The sequence below is a fragment of the Aotus nancymaae genome, unplaced genomic scaffold (genome assembly GCF_030222135.1).
Source record: "Aotus nancymaae isolate 86718 unplaced genomic scaffold, 86718_ANA_hifiasm-v0.15.2.pri h1tg000040l, whole genome shotgun sequence".
NCBI lineage: Eukaryota > Metazoa > Chordata > Mammalia > Primates > Aotidae > Aotus > Aotus nancymaae.
In genome coordinates, this window is record NW_026988454.1 from 38,251,779 (window position 1) to 38,275,853 (window position 24,075).

Genomic DNA, 24,075 nt, shown 5'->3' on the forward strand with positions numbered 1-24,075 from the left:
CTTCCCTGCCACCCCTCCCAGATAGATTGTCCTTACTGAAGCAAAGCTTATATATATATATGTGTGTGTGTGTGTGTGTGTGTGTGTGTGTGTATGTATATATGTTTCACTTTACCATTGGAAATATATCATCTCTACCAACTACATAAAAAGTTGGGTTTGGGTTGAAAATAAGGTCTAGAAAAGTAGTGTTTATCTGTATGCCAACAAATGCATATTAATGAAAACTCTGTGTTTCGCAATGAGATTTTGTCCGTCTGTTTGTTTAGCTTAATGAAGCAGGCGTAACAAACACTGAAGGAAGTTAAAACTGAGCAATGGAAACAGAATTGAGGGAGGTTTTCCCTTATTTCCCTCAGCAACACATACCTTACAAGTGCACTGTCCAGTTTGATCACTACAGGAGCATTTTTTAGTCTCTAAATCACAGGTGGTAGCATCTGTTCCAGGGAGGAAGCAGTCACAGAGATTGCAGCGAGGGTAGTTCCAGTGACCTCGATTGCACTCTGTACATTTTGCACCCGAGAATTTTGGATGACAGTTGCATTGGCCTGTATTTACATTGCATTGGAAATCCAAGGATCCCACTGTGCTGCAGTTACAAGCCTATGGAGGGGATAAAAACAGCAACCATTAACACAACTTTATGGGAAATATCTTAAAATTTTAATTCTAATGTTTCTGCTTCCATTAAACATGTATTAATCATGTATCTGTTATATGCTTTGTACTATTCTAGTTTAGTCACTTGGGAAACATCAGTGAACATAAACATTAAAATTGCTTCCTGCATTTATGAGAATATATGATCATCCAGAAACCATAATGCTATGTGAACTAGAAAGAAAATGTGTTTTCTCTGTCTTTTGGAGGTAGAGAGGAGTTGGGTATGGGTTTTCTTCAACTGCTCTTTGTCTCAAAGATTAAATTTTAGACAAAGTCATTTTATCTTATCATCTTATAATTTTAGCATTTAAACATTTCTTTGGAGACATATCTTATGGTCTAGTAGAGGGAGACAAGTAAATATGTTAACATAACATGATAGAATAAGCATTATATAATAGGAGAAGTCCAAAATGCAATGTGAACATCTAAAGGGCACCAAACCAGACTTGGGGAATCCATGGTGAGCTTGAAGAGAAGTAACATCTAGTATATTGATTTTTCAGATTTATTCTTGCATACAAGTCTGATTTGAGGAATTTATTAGTAACGTTATTTCTTTGCCCAAGATATATATATGATTTTCTCTTTATTTACATAATTCAAATTTTTGCTAGAATTTTTTAAAGCTTGAGGTTTTTTTTTTTTTTTTTTCGTCAATTTACTGGAACATGATGAGTTCTTTTAGTTTGGGAACATAATTGTGTTTTGATTCAGTACTGTTTCTTCTTCAGACTTGTCTTTCATTTTTACATCTGTTCTAATTAATCAATTTTCTTTTTCAGGATTACCTACAATTCTTAAAGTATATTTCCCTGGTCTATCTGCCAAATCTGTAATATCCTAATGTCTTCTGCAATCATTTTCCTTTGCTTTACGTTTCTTGCTATATTTACCTCTCAAATTAGTTCCCTATTTTTACAGCTCCTGTTTTACAGGAAAAGTTTTATTGTATACACATACCACCAATGCTTATTTTCATTACCCTCTTGCAATCTTAACTTCTTTTGAATAATTTTATTTCATTTCACTCATCTTTAATTTCTGCTTATCCACTTGTCTTTTTGATTTATATTCTCCTTTTAAAGGTGTCTGCTCTTGATTTACAGAGTTCATATCTTCTTGCAATTTAATAAAAATGCCAAATGAATTTCTAAAATGTCATTTAGGATCTTGGAATAAGTCATTTTTCAGGGACCAGCTGTGCCAGTTTTCCATCTACTCTTTCTGAACTCCAAATTCACCCTGCTTTGTGATACAGCAGTTAGACCCTGTAGACAGTTTTCTGTATTGGGTGGTAGAATATTAGGCTTAGTCAATAGAGAGCCCTGGAAGGACCCAGTATGTCCATAATGGCGGCCCTCCACACTTCTAGGCTGAGTTCTGGTTCTTCATTAGAATCTTCATCATTATTTTTGTATTATTTAGCATGGGAGCCCAGTGTCCCAGAAAGAATCCCAGCTATGCCCTTAGTTGGGAGGGCACGTTGCCTCCCCATAGGCACAGTGAAAACCACAATATCTGTGAACAGTGGAGTCTTTTACACTAATAAAAATTAAATCTAAATGAAGAAAGAGTTAAAGAAAAATAAAAAATGAAAATGTTTCCACTCCAAAAAATCATGATTCCCTAAGGTTGGTAGAACGAATGTGCAACAAGTCCTGGTTCTCATCGGTGCATTAGCGCGCATCAACATTCATGCTCTGGTGCCCTCACTCTTCCCATCCCAAAGCACAATGTTTAACCAAAAAGAGTTAAGTCACAGACAAAGTACAAACACTATATGGTAGCAAACTCGGACACTTGTCTGTACTAGCTTTGGTCTGCACACGTGCTCTGAGCTTGAAGTTCGCTTCTCAGTAGCTCCCGCATACTCCTAACCCCCAAGAACAGTGGGCAGCTTCTACAGACACATTTGTCTACAAACTCTTACATGTTTGTTTTGGTTTTGTTTGACCACCCGTAGGCTGTATGTTCCTATGACAACAACACCCTCTTCAAAGACCTCTGAACCTCAGCTTTGCTGAATGTGGGAGAAGGAGTATGCCCTTTCTTAGCCCTTAACTCCTTCACTGTCTCCCCTCCCTCAGCCTAGAGGGAGTAGCTGCCCTTCTGTACCTGCACTTGGGACCCCTTATAGCTTTCTTTTATCCTTTTGTAGTAACCAACCACCTTTTACCAGTTAACAATTCTATTTCTCTGTTTAAAAAACCTGTGTGGTTTCTGTCTCCCAAGCAGAGCATGACTCAGTGTTAGAAAGGTTATCACCTCTCTCTGTGTCTGAGCTCGCCACCATATAGTGTTTGTACTTCGTCTGTGACTTAACTCTTTTTGGTGCTGTTCTATTATCCTCAGATCTACAGTTCAATGGTAAACCCATACGCATAGCACCTTGCCAAATTCCTAGATCCAAGTCTGGCTGCATCTCACTGTGTATCTCACACCTGCCCTCCTCAGCTTAATTCTTATATCCACTGCTACCAAGGGTATTCCTGTTTCTGTTGCTGCTAACAGCAGTTTACTTTACTTGTGAGATTATCATTTCTAGGATGTGATGTATAATCACCAGTTTCTCCTCTATTGTCTTTCCTGCCCAAATATTTGTTGAAATATCTTCCCAGGTTCTGATATTAAAATAATCATCAGGCTTGGATGTATATCTTGTCTTTATAGGTAAGTATTTTTCTATCTCATTATTGCTAGTCAGTAAAAATGCTGAAATAAGGGCTGTGACTAGAAGATATTTTAAACCCAAAGATCTAAAATGTGGTTATTTGCATATTACCAACATGGACACAGCTTCTAAGGCGTAGAAAAACCCACTAACCTCACCTCCAAGTAATTTAAAAAACATCAGATGTAGAATAACATTTCAAAATTAGGATGACTTACATATTCACTTACATAGTTTTTCTTTGCCAACTGCTTTGACTATGTATTAACTCACTTAAACAAAATGGACCATAATAGAAATTATGGTATTAATAGAAAATTATGTTATCAAAACTATAATAATATAATAAATTTAAATTATTCTGAGACATCCTTATCTTTAAATAACTAAAATATGAAATTATCCAAATAATTGTATAAAACCAAAGAACAAATTCTTAAGAAATAGTTGACAATACAAATAGACATTGGGATTTTCCAAATTAGAAAGTTTATTCAGGAAGTTATAGTGGAGAATAAACCAGACCATTAACCATGTGTTTAGATAGTACTATGGCCAACATTAAACTTAAATCATAATTTGATGTAATATTTATTTAGCAATAGAGGATTTACTATTTCCCTGCTAGTGAAAGAAGGCAGGCTTGGTTTTCTACTTCAGTAAAGGCTCAAATGATGTGTATACTCACACCTTAGCACAGAGAAATTATCCATGACACAAAGAAAGGAGAGGCACAAATCTCAAATCATTGCTCATTTAAATTAGTCATGCCAGTTTTAAAAATAGTAAAATACAGGCTCATAAATGAATTACTTGAGAGGGCTCTGATACAGTTGGATGTATGTCCCCACCAATTCTCATGTTAAAATACAATCCCCAATGTTGGAGGTGAAGCCAATGGGAGGTGTTTGGATCATGGGGGCAGATCCCTCAGGACTTGGTGCTGTCCCCGAGACAGTGAGTGCCTAATGGCAAGATCTGGTTGTTTAAGTGTGTGGCATTCTGTCTTTCTACCAGTCCTGCCATGTGGAAGCCTGTCCCCGCTTGGCCTTCCATCATGATTAGAAGCTTCCTGAGGCCTTCACCAGAAACAAATGCCACTGTGCTTCCTATACGGCCTCCAGAACTGTGAGCCAATTAAACCTGCTTTCTTATAAATTAACCAGTCTCAGGCGTTTCTTTGTAGCAGTGCAAGCATGGTCTGACACAGGCTTTATGAGTTTTTTTTTTTTTTTGTAATTTTCATAATGGTGAAGTGTTTCACTATTCAGAAGTTTAGACTTTTAATGGTGATTTTAAAGTAATCAAAATTGAATCAACTTTAGTCAACAGAATAATTATTTAATGATCAGTAAAAATGATAGCACCAAACACATAACTATGTTTTTATAGAAATTTGGACTGCATTTTATCCTGATTTATATATTGAACATTAAGCATCAACTTCAGTTTCAGGAATTTAATTAGAGTTTGACTATATCATAGCATTTTGAGGGTAAAATGGAATTCCTGTAGGTTTCCATAGGGCTTATTCCTGGTCCAAGTGATAGAGTGGATGCTTGGATTTGAAGCTGAAAATGCAAAAGTTGGTCATAGACACTTATAGCACTGTTCATACTCATCAGAGCACTTTGAAATTCTGAGGAATTTTTGTTTTGTTTCTAAAAGTGTAGCCCTCTCGAATTTTAAACTTAATAATGCTATTGGCAACAGAAAAATAAATGTCCTGTCCAGTTTTTATTTTCTCTAATGACATGTCTAATTGAAGTCAGATATCTGAATTTCCTTGAAGAATCATCAATATTCTTGTTTTCCTCTAGGTCAGCATATTCTAAACCAGGTTCAAATGTTTTATCATATATGTGAAAATGGTTAGAGACTATTATTTCATCTGTGCTAACTTAGTGGAAAAAAGAGTTCATATCTCTATAAGGTACTGCTATAGGGTCAAACTGGACCACACTTTGTTATCATACTCCAAAATTCCACAACCCAATGGAATCAATTGAAATGACTCCCACTAGCATAAAAAAATGCCCTTATTATTGCTCTTAAATCTAATGAACACACTTCAGGGCTAATCCTTCTTGACCTTTGTGTTGCATTAGGCACTGAAGAACATTCTTCTTTTGAACAGTCTCTTCTTAGTGTTTACAGTACTTACACTTCTTTGTTAAGCTGTCCAACTACACAACCAAATAAAACAAAAATACAAACCAAGAAACAATTGTTTTTAGATATTAAATTACAGGAGACACAGGACTGTGATTTCTGACAGAAGGAAAAAAAAAACATGAAGCAGTGCACAGAGGCAGTTTCTAAGCTGCAACACAGAGTGGGTAAACCCAAAGCCCAGCATTACAGCTGCGTTGAGAGACAAAGAGTGGAGTCTGAAGAAGCTGAGGCTGCTAAAACTTGTGATGGCAAATAGAATACATGTTCAAAAAGAAATAAGTTACATAGAGAGATAATTCCAGAAATGTGCAGAAGAGTTCCCTTGAGTCATTGGCTGAATACTGATAGGTGCATGCATGGTATGAAGGAAAACAGCGTTGGAAAACCCTAGGCAGAAAAAATTCTTAGAGCTCTGAGAAAGCTTGGAATAAGTCATATTTTCAACAGTCAGAGTGAAGAGAGATAGTAACAAACTAGGTAGTATTCTCAGAAGTTTCATAGCTTAGTAGAGAGACTAACAGACCCCTGGCTTTAAGACTGTTCTGCACCTTCCCTAACAAAACTTCCCTAAAAGCAAGCTTCAAAAAAATCCGAGTGATCCTTGACTATCTAAACTGTTTGTCAGGATAAAGTTCAACACTCTTTAAAGAAATACAATAAAATACAATACACAACAATGAAAAGTGTATAATGTCTGTCATCCAAATAAAAATTATCAGGCATGTAAAGAATCAAGAAAATATGACTCATAAACAGGAGAAAAATCAGACAATAGGAATAGGCCTGCAGTAACAGAACTGATGGAATTAGCAGATAACCATGTTAAAAATGCTAATGCTTATAAACATTATATTTTCAAGAATAATAAAAACGTGAATATGGTAGGAAAATAAGACATAAAATGTCCAAAAGGAAATTTAAAAGATAAAAAATGCAACATTTAAAATAAAAAATACTCAATTGGATTAAAAACAGGTTAGAATGCATTAAAAAATCAGTGACTTTGGACACTTGACAATAGAAACTATCAGAAATAAAAAAATACAGATAGAAAAATAATTTTAAAAAAAAGAGTCACAGTGAGATGGAGGAAAATATCAATTGGCCCAACATACAAAAAATGATTTCCAGAAACAGACAATAGGAATGAAGAATGGAAAAATATTTAAAGATATAATGGCTGACAACTTTCACTTCCAAATTTCATGAAAACTATAATACTACACAGCCAATAGATCTAACTAATCCCATGAAAAAATAATTATTAAAGAAAAACAGAAAAAAAAAACCAAAAAGCATAACCAAATTGCTAAAAACCAGTATTTAGGATTACATATGCCATAAAAACATCTTGGGGAAAAAAAAAAAAACCTTCCTGGAACAACAACAACAATGAAAAAGTAAAAAATCATTGTCAGTAGACCTGAAATAATAGGAATAATATGATAAAGATTAGAGAGGCGGTTAATGGAAGAAGAAAAATTAGATGAAATGAAAAATTTAATGTATACAAATTAAAATCATTACAATTGATATATACATGGAAAAATAGTTTTAGGAGAATTTCTTCTTGTTTAAGAAAGATAATTGACTAAATCAATATCATAAGCTTATATTATCAGATGTATAATACAGAGAAGTAAAAATATATGCCAACATAGTACAAAGGATTGGAAAGGGGATTGGAGGTTTACTGTTATAAGGTTCTTATGCTAAATGTAAAACGGTATAATATTATTTTGATATACATTCTGCAAAGTTAAAGAATGATATTCTTAGGCAAAAGCCAAAGACATAAAATGAATAGGTATCTTTAATAATCCAAAAGTGATGCAAAGATGTTATACAAATTACTCAATCCAAAAGAAGGCAGGACAAGAAGAAAAAAAAAAAAAAAAGAAGGCAAGAGCAGGTAAGGCAAGCTAAAGCAAATAGCAAAGGGCAGACTTGATCCAATCATACTAATATTTACATTAAATGGAAATGATTTAAATCCTCCAATTAAAAGGCCATAAGTATTAAGATTGGATGAAAAATAAAGATCTAAGTATGTGTTATTTAAACACACACACACAGACACAAAGACACACACACACACACACACACTCAGACATTAAGCTGGGCGTGGTGGTATACACCTGTAATCCCAGAAATTTGCAGAAAGATCACTTGAGCACAGGAATTTGAGACCAGCATGGGCAATATAGTGAGACCTCATTTCAACAAAAAATTTAACAATTAGCCAAGCATGTTGGCATGGGCCTATAGTCCCAGCTACTCTGGAGGCTGAGGTGAGACGATTGCTTGAAGGTGGAGGTTGCAGTGAGCTGAGATCATACCACTGCACTCCAGCCTTGCAATGGAATGAGACCCTGTCTCCAAAAAAAAGTACACATCAAAATATTAAAAAGAGAGATGAAATAGATGATGGTATAAAAAAAAATACCACACAAACACCATTAAAAAGAAAGTTGGAATAGCTATATATATATATCAGAAAAAGTGCGCTTCTGAACAAGGAATGTTACGTGGAATAAAGAGGGACATTTCACAATGTCAAAAGGCATCAACTTTTCAAAAAGACATAGCAATCTTAAATGTCCATGCACCTAACATCACTGCTCAAGAATACATGAATAAAATCTGAGAGAGGTGAAAGAAGAAAAAAGTTATAGTTTAACACTCTCAGTAACTGAAAGAAAATGTAGATATAAAACCCGTCAAGGATAATTGACCTATATAGAAATTTTCATCCAAAAACTCCATAATACACATTATTTTCAAGTGTACATTAATAATAAACAAAGTGAACACTATTCTGGGCCATAAAACAAATCTTAATAATTTTGAAAAGGTCTGAAATAATACAAATTATGTTATCAGACCAATTTAGAATTAAACTAGATACTAGTAACAGTAAAGATACTGTGAAAATTCCCCAAATATTTAGAAACTAAACATTATATTTGTAAATAATTAACCAAAAATAAAGATTATATTAAAGCAAGTGAAAACTAAAACATAACATATAAAAATATGTGGAGCGCAAACAAAGTAGTTCCTAGAAAAAAAATTGTAATGTAAAATCCAGTATTAGTAGAGAAAAAGGATTACAAATCAATGATTTAAGTTTTCACCTTAAGGAACTTAGAACACAAGAGAAAATTAAAGTAAATGAAAAGAAGGAATGTTCTTTTCACACAAGTTGTTAAATTTATTTGGCAAAAGTTGTTCCTATTATCACCATATTATTATTTTAATGTCTATAGGATCTACAGTGATGTCCCCCTTTTATTTATAATTTTGATTACTTGTTTCTTCTCTCTTTTTTCCTGATCAACCTTTCTAGAATATTATCAACTTTACTGATCTTTTCAAAGAACCGCCTTTTGGGTTCCTCTAAAGTATTTCTGTTTTCTACTTCATTGATTGTGCAAACTCTTTTAGAAATTATGATGATGGAATACTTCTGAATCCATTTCATGAGGCTAGCAGTACCTTAATACCAACATCCCAACAACAACACTACAAGAAAAATAAGTTCATACCAATATTCCTTAAAAACATAGATCCAAAGTCAAAGTCATTAACAAAATGCTAGCAAACAGGATCCAAAATAATTTTAAAAGGATAATCCCCATGGCCAAGCAGGATTAAGCTGCAGCTTGCAAGACTGGATTCATATTTTGAAAATCAATCAGTATAATTTGTCATATTAACAGCTTAAAAGGAAGTATCATATGGTCATCTCAATAGATGCAGAAAAGTCATTTAACAAAATTGAACACATGTTCTTGATAAAAGCTCTTAGCAAACTAAAAACATGAGGGAGCATCCTCAAACCAATAAAGAGCACCTATAGGTAAAATATGCCAATATCATTTTCAATTGTAAAAGACAATGCTTTCCACTTAACATAAGGAATAAGGCAAGGATATTTGCTCCCACCACTTCTAGTCAGTAGTTTACTGCAATAGGACAAGAAAATGCCACAGAAGTTACACAGATTGGAAAGGAAGTAAGTCTGTATTTGCAGATGACATGATTACCTACAAGAAAATCCCAGTAAATGTACGAAAAAGTAACTAGATCTAATAAGTTTAGCAAGATTACAGTGTAGACGGTTGATGTACAAAAATAATTGTATTTTTCTATTCTAGTAACAAGCAATTCAAAACCGAAATGGAGCACAGTAGCACTTGCTTTTGATCAAAAATATGAAACACTGATAAATTTAACAATATATATGCAAGGCTTACATATCAAAAACTACAAAACATCTCTGAGAAAAAATTATACAGACCTAAATAAGTGCAGAGTTGGTCCATGTTCATGCATTGGAATAACTAATACTTTTAAGGATCATTTTTTCCCAAATTGATCTATCAATTCAATATAATTTCAGCCAAATCCTAGCAGGCTTCTTGGTAAAGAATTGACATGCTAAATTTGAAAGTTATGTGGAAATGTAAAAGAGCTAAAGTACTCAAAAGGCATTGAAAACGATAAATGAAGTTGGAGAGTTTACAATACCTGATTTTATGACTTGCTGGAAAGCTACAATAATTAACCTATTAGCTAGTATTAACATAAGAATAGATCAGTGAAGCAGAAAAGAATCCAGAAATGTATAAACACATGCATAGTTCATAGATTTGGACAAAGGAGCCAAAATAATTCATTGACCATTACCTGACATATAGAAAAATTAATATTCAAAATGGAATGCAAATCTGTATTTAAGAGCTAAAACTATAAAGCTCCCTGAGGAAAACATGGGAGAGAAATCTTTGGACCTTTTCTTTCTTCGGGAGAACATAAAAATTAGGGACTATAAAAGCAAAAGATAATAAGCTAGCATTTATAAAAATTAAATGATGAAACTAAGTAAAAAGCAATCTATATGAATATGTTAAAAACTTGTATCCAGAATATATAAAGAATTCTTGCAATTCATTACTAAGAAAACAAAACAACTCAAAATAGAAATGGGCATAAGCTTTGTAAATACATCACAAATGAAGATGTACAAATGGCAAATAAATAAAATGATTCTCAACATGATTAGGCATTAAATAAATGTAAACGATGAAAATACACATGCATCAGAATTCCTAAAATTAAAAAAGGGTTAAAATTTCAAGAGTTGGCATAGAATTGGAATGTTCTTATGAGAAAAACAGAAAACATTTGTCTATAAACATGGTTTTGACTTGTATGCTAATGTTCATAGCAAAATTATAACCCCAAACTGGAAATGACCCAAATGCCCCTAAAATGGTTAACAGATAAGCAAGTCACTGTACACTATACAAATGGAATATTATTGTATTTTTGCTGATATATGCAACAATATGAATGAATCACAAACATATAACACCAACTGAAGGGAGCCAAACAAAGAAACAAACAATCCACCCTCAAAAAAACAGACTATGATTCTATTTTTATGAAGTTGTAGAAATTGCAAAATTACTGTGCTAGAAGGCAAAACAGTAGTTGCATGGGGGGTGAGGGGGAGTTGACTGCGAAGGGGCACAAGGGATGATTACACCACTGTAATCATTGGTTAAAATTCATTAAGTGGGTAAATTTTATTTTAATACCTCACAAAAAGCTGATAAAAATCCAAAGTCATCATCTTTCCTTCCTAAACTTGCTTCTCCTCCTATAATTCCTATAGTTGTAAAGGGTACTTATCATCATCTACCCCATTGCAAAGCAAAACCTCGGAGTCATCCTTAAGCCTTCTCTTTCTGATTCCCCAAATCAATGAGTTCACTAGGCTGTATCAGCTTGAGTTCTAAAATATAACTCGCCCTTTCTAAATATCTTCATTGATGCTCATTACCTGGGTCCAGGCTTCTGGCATCTGTCATTAATATTTCTTCAACAGCCTTAAAAATTGTTGCCTTCCCTGCTGATGTCAGATAGATTTCTCTGGACATGACTCTGGACATGTCACTTTCTATGGTCTACCAACGGGAAAAAATGATTTTCCCAAGCTAAATGTTGTTAAAATGACTCTTTAGAATGATCTCAGCTACTTCCTGAAACCAGAAACCTAGTAATAATTAAGGGGAAATTTCTTTTCTTTTCTTTTCTTTTTTTTTTTTGAGACAGTGTCTCATTCTGTGCCAGGTTGGAGTTGAGTGGTGCGACCTCGGTTCACTGCAATCTCCACCACCCGGGTTCTAGTGATTCTCCTGCCTCAGCCTCCTGAATAGCTGGGACTACAGGTGCACGTCACCAGTCCCAGCTAATTTTTGTATTTTTTTAGAGACGGAGTTTCACCATGTTGACCAGGATGGTCTTCATCTCTTGACCTTGTGATCTGCCTGTTTCAGCCTTCCAAAGTGCTGGGATTATAGGCACGAGTCACCACACCCGGGCTGAAGGGGCAATTTCTATAGATTTTTAGAAAATTAATTCATTTCTCATTCCCTCATACTTTGCAGATGTATTTCCTTGTGTCTGGGTATGAGGTTACAGCTCTTTCCTGGTATTATTATAGATTTTTTTTTTATTTTTTGTACCCCTTTTTTATTGTAGATTTCATGGATTCAGCTGCATAAATGTGTACTTACTTCATCATCTTTCCTACAAGTAAAATGTAAGCTACTGATCAGTATCTGAAATCATATTACAGTAACAGTTCTATATTATTTTGTAACAAAATATTGAATTTTGAAATGCCCAATTATAGAGCTCTACAAAACAAAAATCTCTCCAAAACCTATTTAGAGCAAAAAAGTGGTTCACTCACCTTACAACCAGTGATAATGCTGTGGCCCCAGGTATTGGGTGCACATTTAGAACATTTCTCTCCGATGGTATTGGGAGGGCAAATGCATCGCCCAGTCTTTGGGTCACAGTTATTCCCCAGATGAGCACACTCACAAGCTTCACAGGTGAAAGAGGAAAAACAAACAAGGGGAAAAAATAGTCAAAAATGTTATATAAAGTGTTGAGTTTATATTGTGATGGTTTGTCTTATTTTCTTTTCACTTCTATACTTAAGTTTAGTTGGAAATAAAAACTCACCTCATTCATCTTTTATATCATAGTACAATGTATTTCACAAAGGAGCTGTTCAAAAAATATATGATGCATTTCATTTAATAATTTCAAAAGTTAAAGTATTTTTAGCTTCCCTATGAAGTTTAAGAAAGGAAAGAACTGGTGTTATCAGATTCCTCGCTAACTGTAATACCTTATATCCAGGTCCTATAAAGTTTACTATTTTGTTTGTATCTTTAAGTTTATTTCTAATTTGTCTGTGCTGTACTGATTAGTTTTTCTTTGTTGTTGATGAGCCTGATCTGCAGTAAAAATAATAAGCTTAATAAGCTTCTAAAATTCAGTACATTATGTATACAGTTAGAAAAGCACATATCAGGATATTGCAATTTTGCAAATACTTTAGAATGGTTGAATTACAGACAATGTTTACATATAAAGATACTTTTGATTTTTATTTACCACCTGACTTTTCTCTATAGATTTTTCATTTTTGTTGCTATCATGCAACATTCAAAGAGTGCAAAGTTATCTACCTTTTGTCCTTTTTCAAAGACTGAAAAAATAATGTTTGAGAAGATCTTCAAAGCCATCCAAGACAAGGAGCGCATGCCACATAGTGATAGTTGATCCAGCTACTAAGAATATTTTTGTGCAGCATTTCATATCAAAGAAATGTAAGTGACAGAAGAAACTCAAATACTTGAATTCAAATGGAAGACTAATGTTATGAGTAAACTTTTAATTAGTTATATGATGACTGAATCATTTCCACTGAATATATTTAGAATATTTGACTAAATTCACTTTTTATGAGATTGCTCACAGCATTATATACCAGCTGTGAAAGATGTTTAGAAAAATACTTTACACAGAGTAAACACTAAATAAATGTTAGTTATTGTTGTTTTCGTTATTACTGTTGTTGCTAATTTTAAGCCAAATGATTTATTTTAGATGTGTCATTCATTAAGAAGAAAAATAGTTACCATTGTGTTTAAATTTATATGCTAAAAAAATGTCATGGGACAGTCCACATCATTACTTGCAAATAGAAATTCTCTTAAACAGTTCTTCAGTGGAATCATAACACTAAATAGAAAGAAGACCTGAGTAATTAGCTAGTTTTCCTGTACCAAAGCACAGTGTATACCACAATTAATAAAACTAATAAAGATAATAATAATGATAAACACTTCCATAGCACTTATGTGCTAGGCATTACTCTAAATATTTTATAGCCACTAACTCAACTAATTGTAACAAAAACTGTGTGTGGTAGATACTGTTACTATCTAATTTAATAGATGAATTTTGTAGGTGGAAAGTGAAACAAAATCACTCAGTCAAGGTCCCAAAACTAGTTACTGAGGGAGCCATTAGACACTTCCCAGCTGTTCTGTGCAAGTCGTATCCTCAGCCATGTTACTATCCTGCCTGTTTAGTGCTTTTTTTTTCCTATGGTGTTTCTTTGGGTTAGAATGCTAGTAGCTCTGCATTTCTTAAATGCTGTCACCATTCTATAATTTAAAATAATATTCTTAACTCATTTATAATTTGTTAGTGTATGTATTTAAATGTATAATACTACCTCATTAATTCATATTAAGTAAAAATGTCAGTGAGCTTTGGATTTAAAGAACAGGGTATATTTTAAAATACAGCTTCATAATTTTTAAGAATATATAGATATTGGCTTAGAGATATATAGATTCTTAAGAGGATCTACAATTATAACAATTAGAATAACTTATCATGGCTTAATTTATGGTAAACACCACATTTCTAAAGTGCTGGAGAATGTCTGAAAGATACTGGTTCTTTAAATAGTTTTAAATACTATTCCTACTGCTTCTTACATAAATTTGCCACAACAGTGAATAATAATGTTTTAAAATCTTACTGTAGTGCTGAGAGTATGTGAGTATCATCCAGGTTGAATCAATGAGGTTAGTAAGCAAAGATGATACTCAACCTAGTGATTGTTGGAATAGGGGTCAACTCGAAATTAGTGGCATATAAATCAAGGCCAATGTTCAATCTTTACTTTCATCTGCAGCATGCTAAGTGATATTTTCTTAGCTCATGATTTGGGTGAAGGCTGTGGCCGGATGTATAAGCACACTGCTTGAGGGAATCATGGTTAGAGACCTCTGCCTGCATTTTTTGATGAACTAAATATTCAGAGCCAATCTGTTTGTCTCTCAGAACATCACAGTTTTCAAGGCAGCCAAAAGTAGATCAAAACATGTTTTGGGGGTACCAGTAAAAAAACAACAACAAAATCTTGACTTCCTGATCCTTATACCAATTTTGCAATAGGAAAAAGGGAAAGTTGAAATGCATTGGCGTGGGGGAGGTGGGTAGAGCTTAAACTAAGATAAGATTGGTACCAGAAAAATTGAACACTTAACTTTCAAGCTGTAGCAGTCTTTGAGTGACTGGCCAAATGAAAGTTATAGACAGGGAGGGACACAACCAAATTAGCATCTGCTGATTTTTATTGAGTACTTGCACATGGTTATTTATGAGGCACTGTTTCAAACTGCCATGTATTTCATTTGTTAAGTAATGTAAAATAAGTAATTACACATTATGTTAAATATGTTGTGTCATATATTTGTTATCAATGAGCACTTCTTGAAAAGAACAAACCGTTACAGAAGACAGACACTAAAACTACCAGAGTGAAGATGTCGGACTTCAGTCTCACTTACAGACCTGTACAGCCTCCTTCTTGGAAGTTGAAATAGCCGTGGGTACAGCGGTCACATTTCCTCCCTGTGACTCCAGGTTGGCACCAACATTGTCCACTCTCTTCACAGTCGAATGACTTAGACCCAAAAGAATTGCAGTTGCAGGGAACACAACCCCTTGCTGATTGTAGGCCAAAGGTTCCAGGCTGGCAATAGAGGAGGAGAGAAAAATTAAATTTAAATCCACTAACTGAAAGTGAAACAAGATGCACGATACCAAAGATCAGGTGGGAAAAGAGGAACTTAAAAGTTATCACGATTCTTCACTGATGTTATGAAAACTGGGTTTTCATTTAATCAAATGGACCTTTTCTATGATATCCAAAGAGAAAAGTTCCATTATTCTGAAATGTCATCAAAATTAATGGTGGAATTAGGCGCTTCCTTTACTGTCATCTTTTCACCAGCCTTTCCCAGTACTTTTCAAGGTTCTAGTAGCAATATGGAAAGGACCTATAGGTGATATTTCTAGTCTTAATTAAAAATTTTACTTGCTTCATTCTTAGTAATCGGAATTGTTTTCCGATCTTATAACTCCTACTTGGTAAAAATAATTTCAACATTATTGACCAGCAGTGTAAAGTTAAAATAATTCTTTTTGCCCTAATGTTTGATCTAATTTTGTCACATATCCAAAAATACTTTTAATCATTACTATCTTGTTCACATGATAAATATAATTTTCAGGTTATGCCTACACTGAACAAATAATTCGTTCAACAAACATTTGATGTCTTGGGTTGCATTCTAACAATTGAAATTGATTGGTGAGAACACGTATTAAAGCATCAGATCAGGTAAGCAAAGGAAACTTTTATTCTCTGTTGAGTTATTCAAATACATGTCTCTTATCTATCTATAATAAATCATCTTTTATGATCAAGTTTGCATTATCAACTTTGGCTGACTTTCTTGAAATGCACGTCATCAGGCCTAAAATGACAATGTTAGAAAGTGCTAATGGATTAAAAAATCACTCCTAGCAGAAAAATGAAAAACATCTATCTGGGTTAAAATACGTCAGGGTTGTTTTTTAAAAATATAAAGCATGTCACATTATTATGATATTTTAATCTGGAAAATTAGTCTCAGTAATTACTTCTTTGTAAAAATAATTCCTATTTTGGGAAATTAGACATAATAATTGCTTCTTGGTAAAAAAAAAAAAAAAATCTTGCCACTTAATGTGAGCCACCTAAAGAGAAATGAATAAGCCTCATTATATATTTTAGATATTATTGTTAGTAGTTTTAAAAATAAGTTCTAAAAGTGAAATCACACTGAAAATTAGACTTTTTAAATGACTGTAGCTAAGAATAGTTTTATTTTTAGAATGTAAAATGGGTTGACTCAGTTTGACAATCATTCTCATCTTTATATTTACTGTTGGCTTTATTTCTATTTCTAGTTCTAATTCAGATTACAGTAGATGATTAAAGAATAAAGCATGTAACAGTTCTAATAGATGACATGATCTTGAAATTAAATTCACCTATATAAAAATATTAACCATATAATATTATTATTGGTAAAAAGAAATTTACATAAAATTTTAGATACCTGACTTAGAGAAATAATCAGAAATTGGAACAATTGTTAAAGCAAAAGCATGCCCATCACAATATTATTTATCATGGTGAATAACTATGCAGGCACTTAAATGTTCAATGTTAGAAAAATCGTTGAATAAATTAAATTATGACATTCATATTATGAAATATATGAGAATTAAAATCCTGTTATGAAGCAGTTTTAATGATATAAATATGCTTAGAACACAGCATGAAATAGAAATTAAAAAAAGACAAAACTATATAAATACTATGCAAATTTCAATCACATACTCATAATGACACACATACCACCCAGACACACACAGAAACAGAAATGCATAGACAAAAAAGACTAAACAATATATTAAAACAGTACTGAAAAATATCTGAATCATAGAAATAATACTTTGTATTTATCTTGATTTCAGAAATTGTCTTCACTCATATATGTACACTGATACATACACTCATACACACTCATATGTATACACATATATATACATACACATACTCATACGTATCTATATCTATATCTGATGCACTCATATTGATATACCCATTAAAGGGCTGTGTGTACACCCCTTTAAATCAATCAAATATCAAATGAAATTCCAAATTATAGCTATCATTTTAAACATTCCAAAGTCAATTATGTAAGGAAATATACAAGAAAAATGCCTCTACCTCACTTTTCAAATATTTAAATAATGTAGCTTTAAAGGCTAAGTTTAGCAAAATAAATACTACCAAATTTTGGTAATAAAATGCTTATAAATTTGATGTTCAAAAATTTATTTCGAAGGCTAAAGAAAACTCCACTAGTAAACAGACTTAAGGAGCAGATATTCGTAGTCAGGAATTGAGATTAATGAGTTAAAATAAATATGAGAGAGGGTGCCTGTCGAGACCCAGTGGGAAATTGGATGGGTTCCCATAAATGTGTCTCTCTCAAGGTAATAAAAACTAGCATTCACATACTGTGCTTCCTTTTTGCAAAGCACGATTCTAAACCCTTTACAAATCTAAACCCTTTACAAATATGTACTCATTTATTTCTCAGGACAACCTTGGCAGACAGTTGTCATTATCACCACTTTTTTATTGAGTGGTGAAACTAAGGCACAGAAAGTTTAAGTAAGTTGCCCACGGTCATGAGCTAACCAATTCTGGAGTCACGATTCCAGATCAGCTAGGTTGGCTTCCGACTCCGAGCTCTTAATTCTCATACATACCGCCGCAGAGGAAGAAAGAGTCTCAGGACAAAACACTGCTTCATACAATAGTACTGTAAGATATGTAGGGCTTGAATGAATGTGGATTTTCTGCTAAATTTACATTTTGGAGACATTTTAATCAGTTATTATCCTTTTCTTTTATTGTAAATGTAAGCATTTGTTTTTGAAAAAAAATTATTTTAAAGATTTCTCCCTTTAACAACACTAGTAATAATAATAGTACTCATGCCTAACTCTTTACTAAAACTCTCCAGGTTCCTGCCTGATGCACTGTGCTCACTGCTACCCTGAGACAGTCTTGGAGGTGGCTCATCCCATCTACCCGCAAGACAACCTGCAGTGCAGAATTTTACTGACTGAAAACCTCCAGTTTCTCGTCTTTTGGACCCACCAGAGGTGCTCTGCAATGGACTGAATGTCTATGTCCCCCCAAATTCATATGTAGAAATCTTAACCCTCAAGGTGGTGGCATAGACAGGAGGTGGGGCCTTTGGGAGGTGATTGGGTCATCAGGACGGAGTTCTCATAAATGGGATTACTGCACTTATAAAAAAGCCCCCAGAGAGGTTCTTCCACTATGTGAAGTTCCAGTAGGTAAATGACTGTCTAGAGAAAGTGGACCCTCACCATATAGGAAATTTGCATGCGTCTGGATCTTGGACTTCCCAGCCTCCAGAATTGTGAGAAATGAATTTCCATTGTTTACATGCCACTTAGTCTATGCTATGTTCTTATAGCACCCTGAATAAACTAAAGGGAACTTCCACAAGATTATCCTTCTGTCAGTCTGATTACAATAAGACACTAGAGCCTTCCTGCCCAATTCAGGATTCCTTTAATGGGTAAAATTTGCTTGGGTACATTCCATGGCTTGGCCAAGAATTTAGGATTTGACAAAATCCACCAAACAAGCCTTTTCCTACCCAGTCTTTCTGTCTGTGTTTTCCTGGGTGTCAGAAACCCATTGCAGCAGAAGGCTATGCTCTCTCCCTCCCGTTTCATGCTTCACTGGCCTTTCCCCCAGGAAATCTCTTGGCATTTGCTTCTTGGAGTATGTGAGCAGACATAAACCCTCTGAAGTGGATCTTACTACAGATGAAGAAGCTGAATTACAGAAAGATTCAAGGAATTTATAGCTAGGAAGTAATGAGGCCGGGATTTGATCTAAGGCAGTCTGACATCAAAATTTGTTTTTTAAAAAATGTGTGATGATGAGCCAAGAAATAAAACTATAGTTTTTTTGTTTTTTGTTTTTGTTTTTTTTTTACTTTTTATTTCCCTCTCCTTCTTCTATGGCCCATCCTCAACTCCTGTAGGTAGTGGCTCTATACTGGCAAGTCTTGTTTCCTGCTCTTCTGCAGTTCAGCCTGGGACCTCTTCTTCCCTCCTTCCCTCTCTTCCTTCTTCCCCAGAATTTATTTTGTTTTGTCCTGTGATATGAGAACCAAACTTTTGTAATTAGAAACAACTTTCCCCATTTTGAGTATTTGTTCATTTATTGTGTGTGAAAATGTGTTTCTTGTGTTTCTCGTACACATAAGCACAACTGATGTGGAAATTAACAAAATTCTTAACTATGATAAAATGCCAGAGAAATGGGCTGAGTTTTCTTGGGCAAATCACTTTCTTTGCTAGATTTTCCTTTATTTGTTCATTTATAAAATTTAGCTTTCTCCAAAGGATGTCTGAAGTCTCTTCCATTTCTAAGAGTATAGGTTCTCAAAAGTAGATTTTTATTTCATTTCTACATATTCATGGTTAATTGAAAGTTTGGTTAATTGAATGTTTTATGATCCTATGAACTTGAGTATGCTTTTTAAAGCATATGGACGGTTATTTTTAAAAGGGCAAGGGTTCAATTAGGAATTGTCTAAATTTTGCATTTGATTTGCACACTTAGCAACTGTTATTTGGTAAAATGCCACCAGGGAATTTCAGCCGCAGCACACGGAACACGACATGCGGAGGCACGAGCCATGCAGCGCCTCTGGGATTACCGGAGCTGGGGCCCGATAGGCTCCCCGAGGGCACCCGCCGGAGCCGCCGATAGCCCACCTCTGGGGAGAACCCAGCACCCGTTGCACTCTCCGAGGCTGCTCCTCCTGTTGGTGCACCTGCCTGCTGAGGTTGCACTGTTGCCCTATGAAGCCTGATTTACAGACACATCTTCCTGTAATATCACATTGCGGTGACACAGAGCCAGCGGGATCACAGTCACATAGCACACACAATCGCTTCTCTGGGTCCCGCCACATATTGGGCTTTAAAAGCCAAACAAAAAATAAAATGAAAACAAAACAGAGCACATGATATTATTCAAGAGATAGAAGCAGATGACATTTTCAAACTTCCTATAGTAAGGCCAGTTTGACATCGGAGAAATGCTTGCTTCTGCTTAACTGTCTTTATCAGGAATGCAGTGTATTTGTGTGAAACAGCTAGAGCAAATCTGTCCGCCCTCATGGAGGAATCTGAAGCTGCTTGCCATACTGAAAGCAGGGCAACTGACATGTTCAGGAACTGAGAACAACATACTCTATTTTAACTGAATATTTCAGTTTAGCAAAATAATGCACCTTAAAAAATACCTTGATTAGCTTCTCTCCTGAAAACTTCTGTTAAGCAGAGTGCTCACAGGAAGTAGCTTTTAAATGATGGAACTACAAGGTGTGTGCTAAAAAACAAAGGGAGTAACATTTTATTCTGCCAAAAATATAAAGGCAAAGGAAAGAGTATCTCCACAGATTAAATTTGCAGGCTATTTGTTTCAGAAATATCTGAATTCAAGTGAATATTGTACACATTCACTGCCCCAGAAAAGTAGGTTTAAGGTCAAATGGTAATGTACAATGAATTTTGTTCTAGTTTGAAAAGAAACCCTTTCCCTAGGCCAGGAGCAGTGGCTCATGCCTGTCATCCCAGCACTTTGGGTGGCTGAGGCAGGCGGATCACAAGGTTAAGAGATTGAGACCATCCTGGTCAACATGGTGAAACACCATATCTACTAAAAACACAAAAAATTAGCTGGGCATGGTGGCACTAGCATGTAGTCCCAGCTACTCAGGAGGCTGAGGCAGGAGAGTCACTTGAACCCGGGAGTCGGAGGTTGCAGCAAGCCGACATCACACTACTGAACTCCAGCCTGGCGACAAAGCAGGAATTTGTCTCAAAAAAAAAAAAAAAAAAGAAAGAAAGAAAGAAAGAAAAGAAAAGAAAAAAAAACCTTTCACTGATTACAGTCATTTTAATTGTAGAACTAGATAATCCTAAATCTTCCTTTCAATTTACGAAGGTATACAAAACATGTCACGAAAAGTCAATGAGAATTTGCAAGGAGGAAGTAATTCACGGGTCAACCTCTACTTTACCTGGCATTCATCACATCTCTGACCCTGCACGTTGGTTCTGCACTCACATTGTCCAGTTTGACTGTGGCAAATCTCAGAGAAAGAGCCATTGGCATTACAGAGACAGGCTGCAAAGAGAAGAGAGGTCTGTGGTCAGGAAAACTTTCTGATAGTCTGAATAGGCTTGTTAAACAATAATAATATACCCCACATGGTAACATGGACACCTAAGTTCAGTAACAGAATGTTTTCTGATTTGTTGAGTGTCCTGTTAGGCATTCTACCATTTAATCCCATGACAATTCTACAAGCTATAGAGATAATTCATGTAAAGGCTTCAGCACCATGTCTGGCCTATCATATGCCTTTAAAATATTAACGTCATCACCATTATTCCATCTTGAGCAAGAAGACACCGATATTCAAAGAAGCCATAACGTTGCCCTAGAATTCACTGGTGAACAGCTGATATGCACAGCTACCACGAGCACTGCTACCAAAGACAGCTACTATGTGTGAGCATCTCCAGGACTCAGGAACTCACTGGATACCGTCTATGTGCCAAATCCTTTAATTCCCACAGAAAATTCATGACCCTAGATGATCTGCCTGAAAGAAAGAATTTCTTAAGCCCCCTATGATTTTACACATTTGTCAAGAATCCAGTGTTTAAAGGCGCTTTGAGCCATTGGAAATTTTGCTTTTAAAAAAACAATCAATTTACAGGTTATATTAATATGTGCCGATTGGTCCAGAGAGTGATTTGGTTTTGATTCAACAAATTATCATTTTTAAATGACAAAAAGCTGGAACTCATCTTCCAAACCTGTGATGAGAGAGACATATTTCTTAATGAAATAGGGTACCCTACTGGGTCTTTGGTGCTTATAGTAGAGTTGATGATAGGCTACATTTCCAGTGGTTTCTATAATTCTGCATGTCCTGGGACCCACCTGAATAATTGGAAGAGTCTCTCACATAAACTGGACAGAAATGAATGAATAGGCTGGTCTCATAAGCTACTCTGCCTAAAGATTCTGATAGTAGATGAAGCTGACGATAGCCAAGTGCTAACATTGGATTCACAATCCATTTGACCTTCTGCAACAAGATCCCCCTTCATATTATAATCCCACTGACATTAAGGATTTACAAATTCTATAGCATACTATTACAGCTAAAAAGGTAAAGATGAGGGGAGAAATGTATTATACTAATATGGATGAAGCCCTAAAGTAGCTAATTTTGTGGAAGGAAAATACTGAAAGAGCATTCTAGAAATAGTCCTAAAATGAGTAGTATGAAACTAAAATGACGTAATCACTCAACAATGTCTAATGCCGTGTGTGATAATATTGGCAGAATTTTACACCTATTACAAAATACGACGCTGTAAAGTTAACATATGAAAGCATAACTGATTAACATCTTCTGATGGGTACTACTGAAATAATATGGGCAGAAAAATTTATTTCAAATAAGTGATTAGAATTGAGATAAACATAAAAAGGATGCATGGGGTCTATCTAATTTCCAAATTCTTCCTTCCTACTGTGGACATAAGTTCATTAAAAAAAAATCTTCATTCCTCATGTGAATAGAAACAGGTTTATCATTTGGAAAACAGTGAGAATTCAATAATGCAGCAATTTTAAAAGGATTTACTCTAATAGTACAAGAAAATATTTTGGAATATGCAGACTCTGTATAGTCTGTGCATCTATCAACCATGTATTCCATATAATTTCCGACTCTTCAATCCACACTCAACAGCTCATCAGCTACTTTGAGTACAATACATCAATTCTGTCAGGGGCATCAACAGTTCAGGACTTACGCTGACAGTTCTTTGCATCAACTGCGTCTCCAAAATATCCATCAGCACAGAGCTCACAGTACCGGCCTGTTGTACCTGGCTTACATATCAGACAGGAGCCAGACAAGCTGTCACAGCTGCCAGGGATGGAGAAGTCAAGGTTGTCATTGCATTGGCATGGCTGACATGATCCTCCAGGTACAGAGGGTTGTCCAAAATAGCCTTCTGCACACCTAAGGCAAAAAATTTCATCAATGAGCCTTTGGGGAGATCTCAGTCAGGGCAATGTTTACACATTTTTTGTTCTCCTCCTCTCCCAGGATGATGGCTTCTCCTTTTAAGTGTTCCTTTTCTCAAACGCAAGGTGATTAAAACAATGTTTTTCTACAACTGCAGTGTAGTTACAAGATGATATCCTGCCAGCCACTAGTAATTAGATTTCAGCCTGAAAAAAAAATAATCTTGTCATTGGCACTGAAGATGAGACTAAAGCATAGTAAGAATCTGCTGCTGGCACTCTGGAGGAATCCAGGCCCATGTTGGAAAGCCTTTGTAGTACAACACATTGTATGTCTGTACTCCAATGGGTTATTTTCTCTACAAATATGTAAGGTTCATATTTTTTTGTTGTTGTTGCAGCCAGAACTTGTTATGAGGAAACAGGCTTGCAAGGAAATTCAGTAATAAGAGTTCAGAATTTATTAACTAGAAACTATGACTCAAAAGATTCTTACTAATTGGGTGGGGGCTGCAGTATATATGAATTAATAATCTGTTTGCGTGTATTTGCATATGAATTCAGAGGCAGATTTTCATTGAAGGCTTTACTAAAG

The 24,075-nt window shown here is 34.9% G+C and overlaps 1 protein-coding gene across 1 annotated transcript in view; it reads right to left on the reverse strand.

The window, feature by feature from the left end:
* Positions 1-24,075, reverse strand: part of LAMA2 (laminin subunit alpha 2) — an 886,276-nt gene that overhangs the window by 213,000 nt on the left and 649,201 nt on the right. Inside the window, exons 19-23 of the mRNA XM_064360706.1 lie at positions 23,264-23,475; positions 21,448-21,554; positions 15,257-15,437; positions 12,282-12,418; positions 370-606 (exon numbers count right to left, since the gene is read on the reverse strand). Of these exons, the coding sequence (XP_064216776.1) occupies positions 370-606; positions 12,282-12,418; positions 15,257-15,437; positions 21,448-21,554; positions 23,264-23,475 (874 nt within the window). The remainder of the gene's footprint in view (positions 1-369; positions 607-12,281; positions 12,419-15,256; positions 15,438-21,447; positions 21,555-23,263; positions 23,476-24,075) is intronic.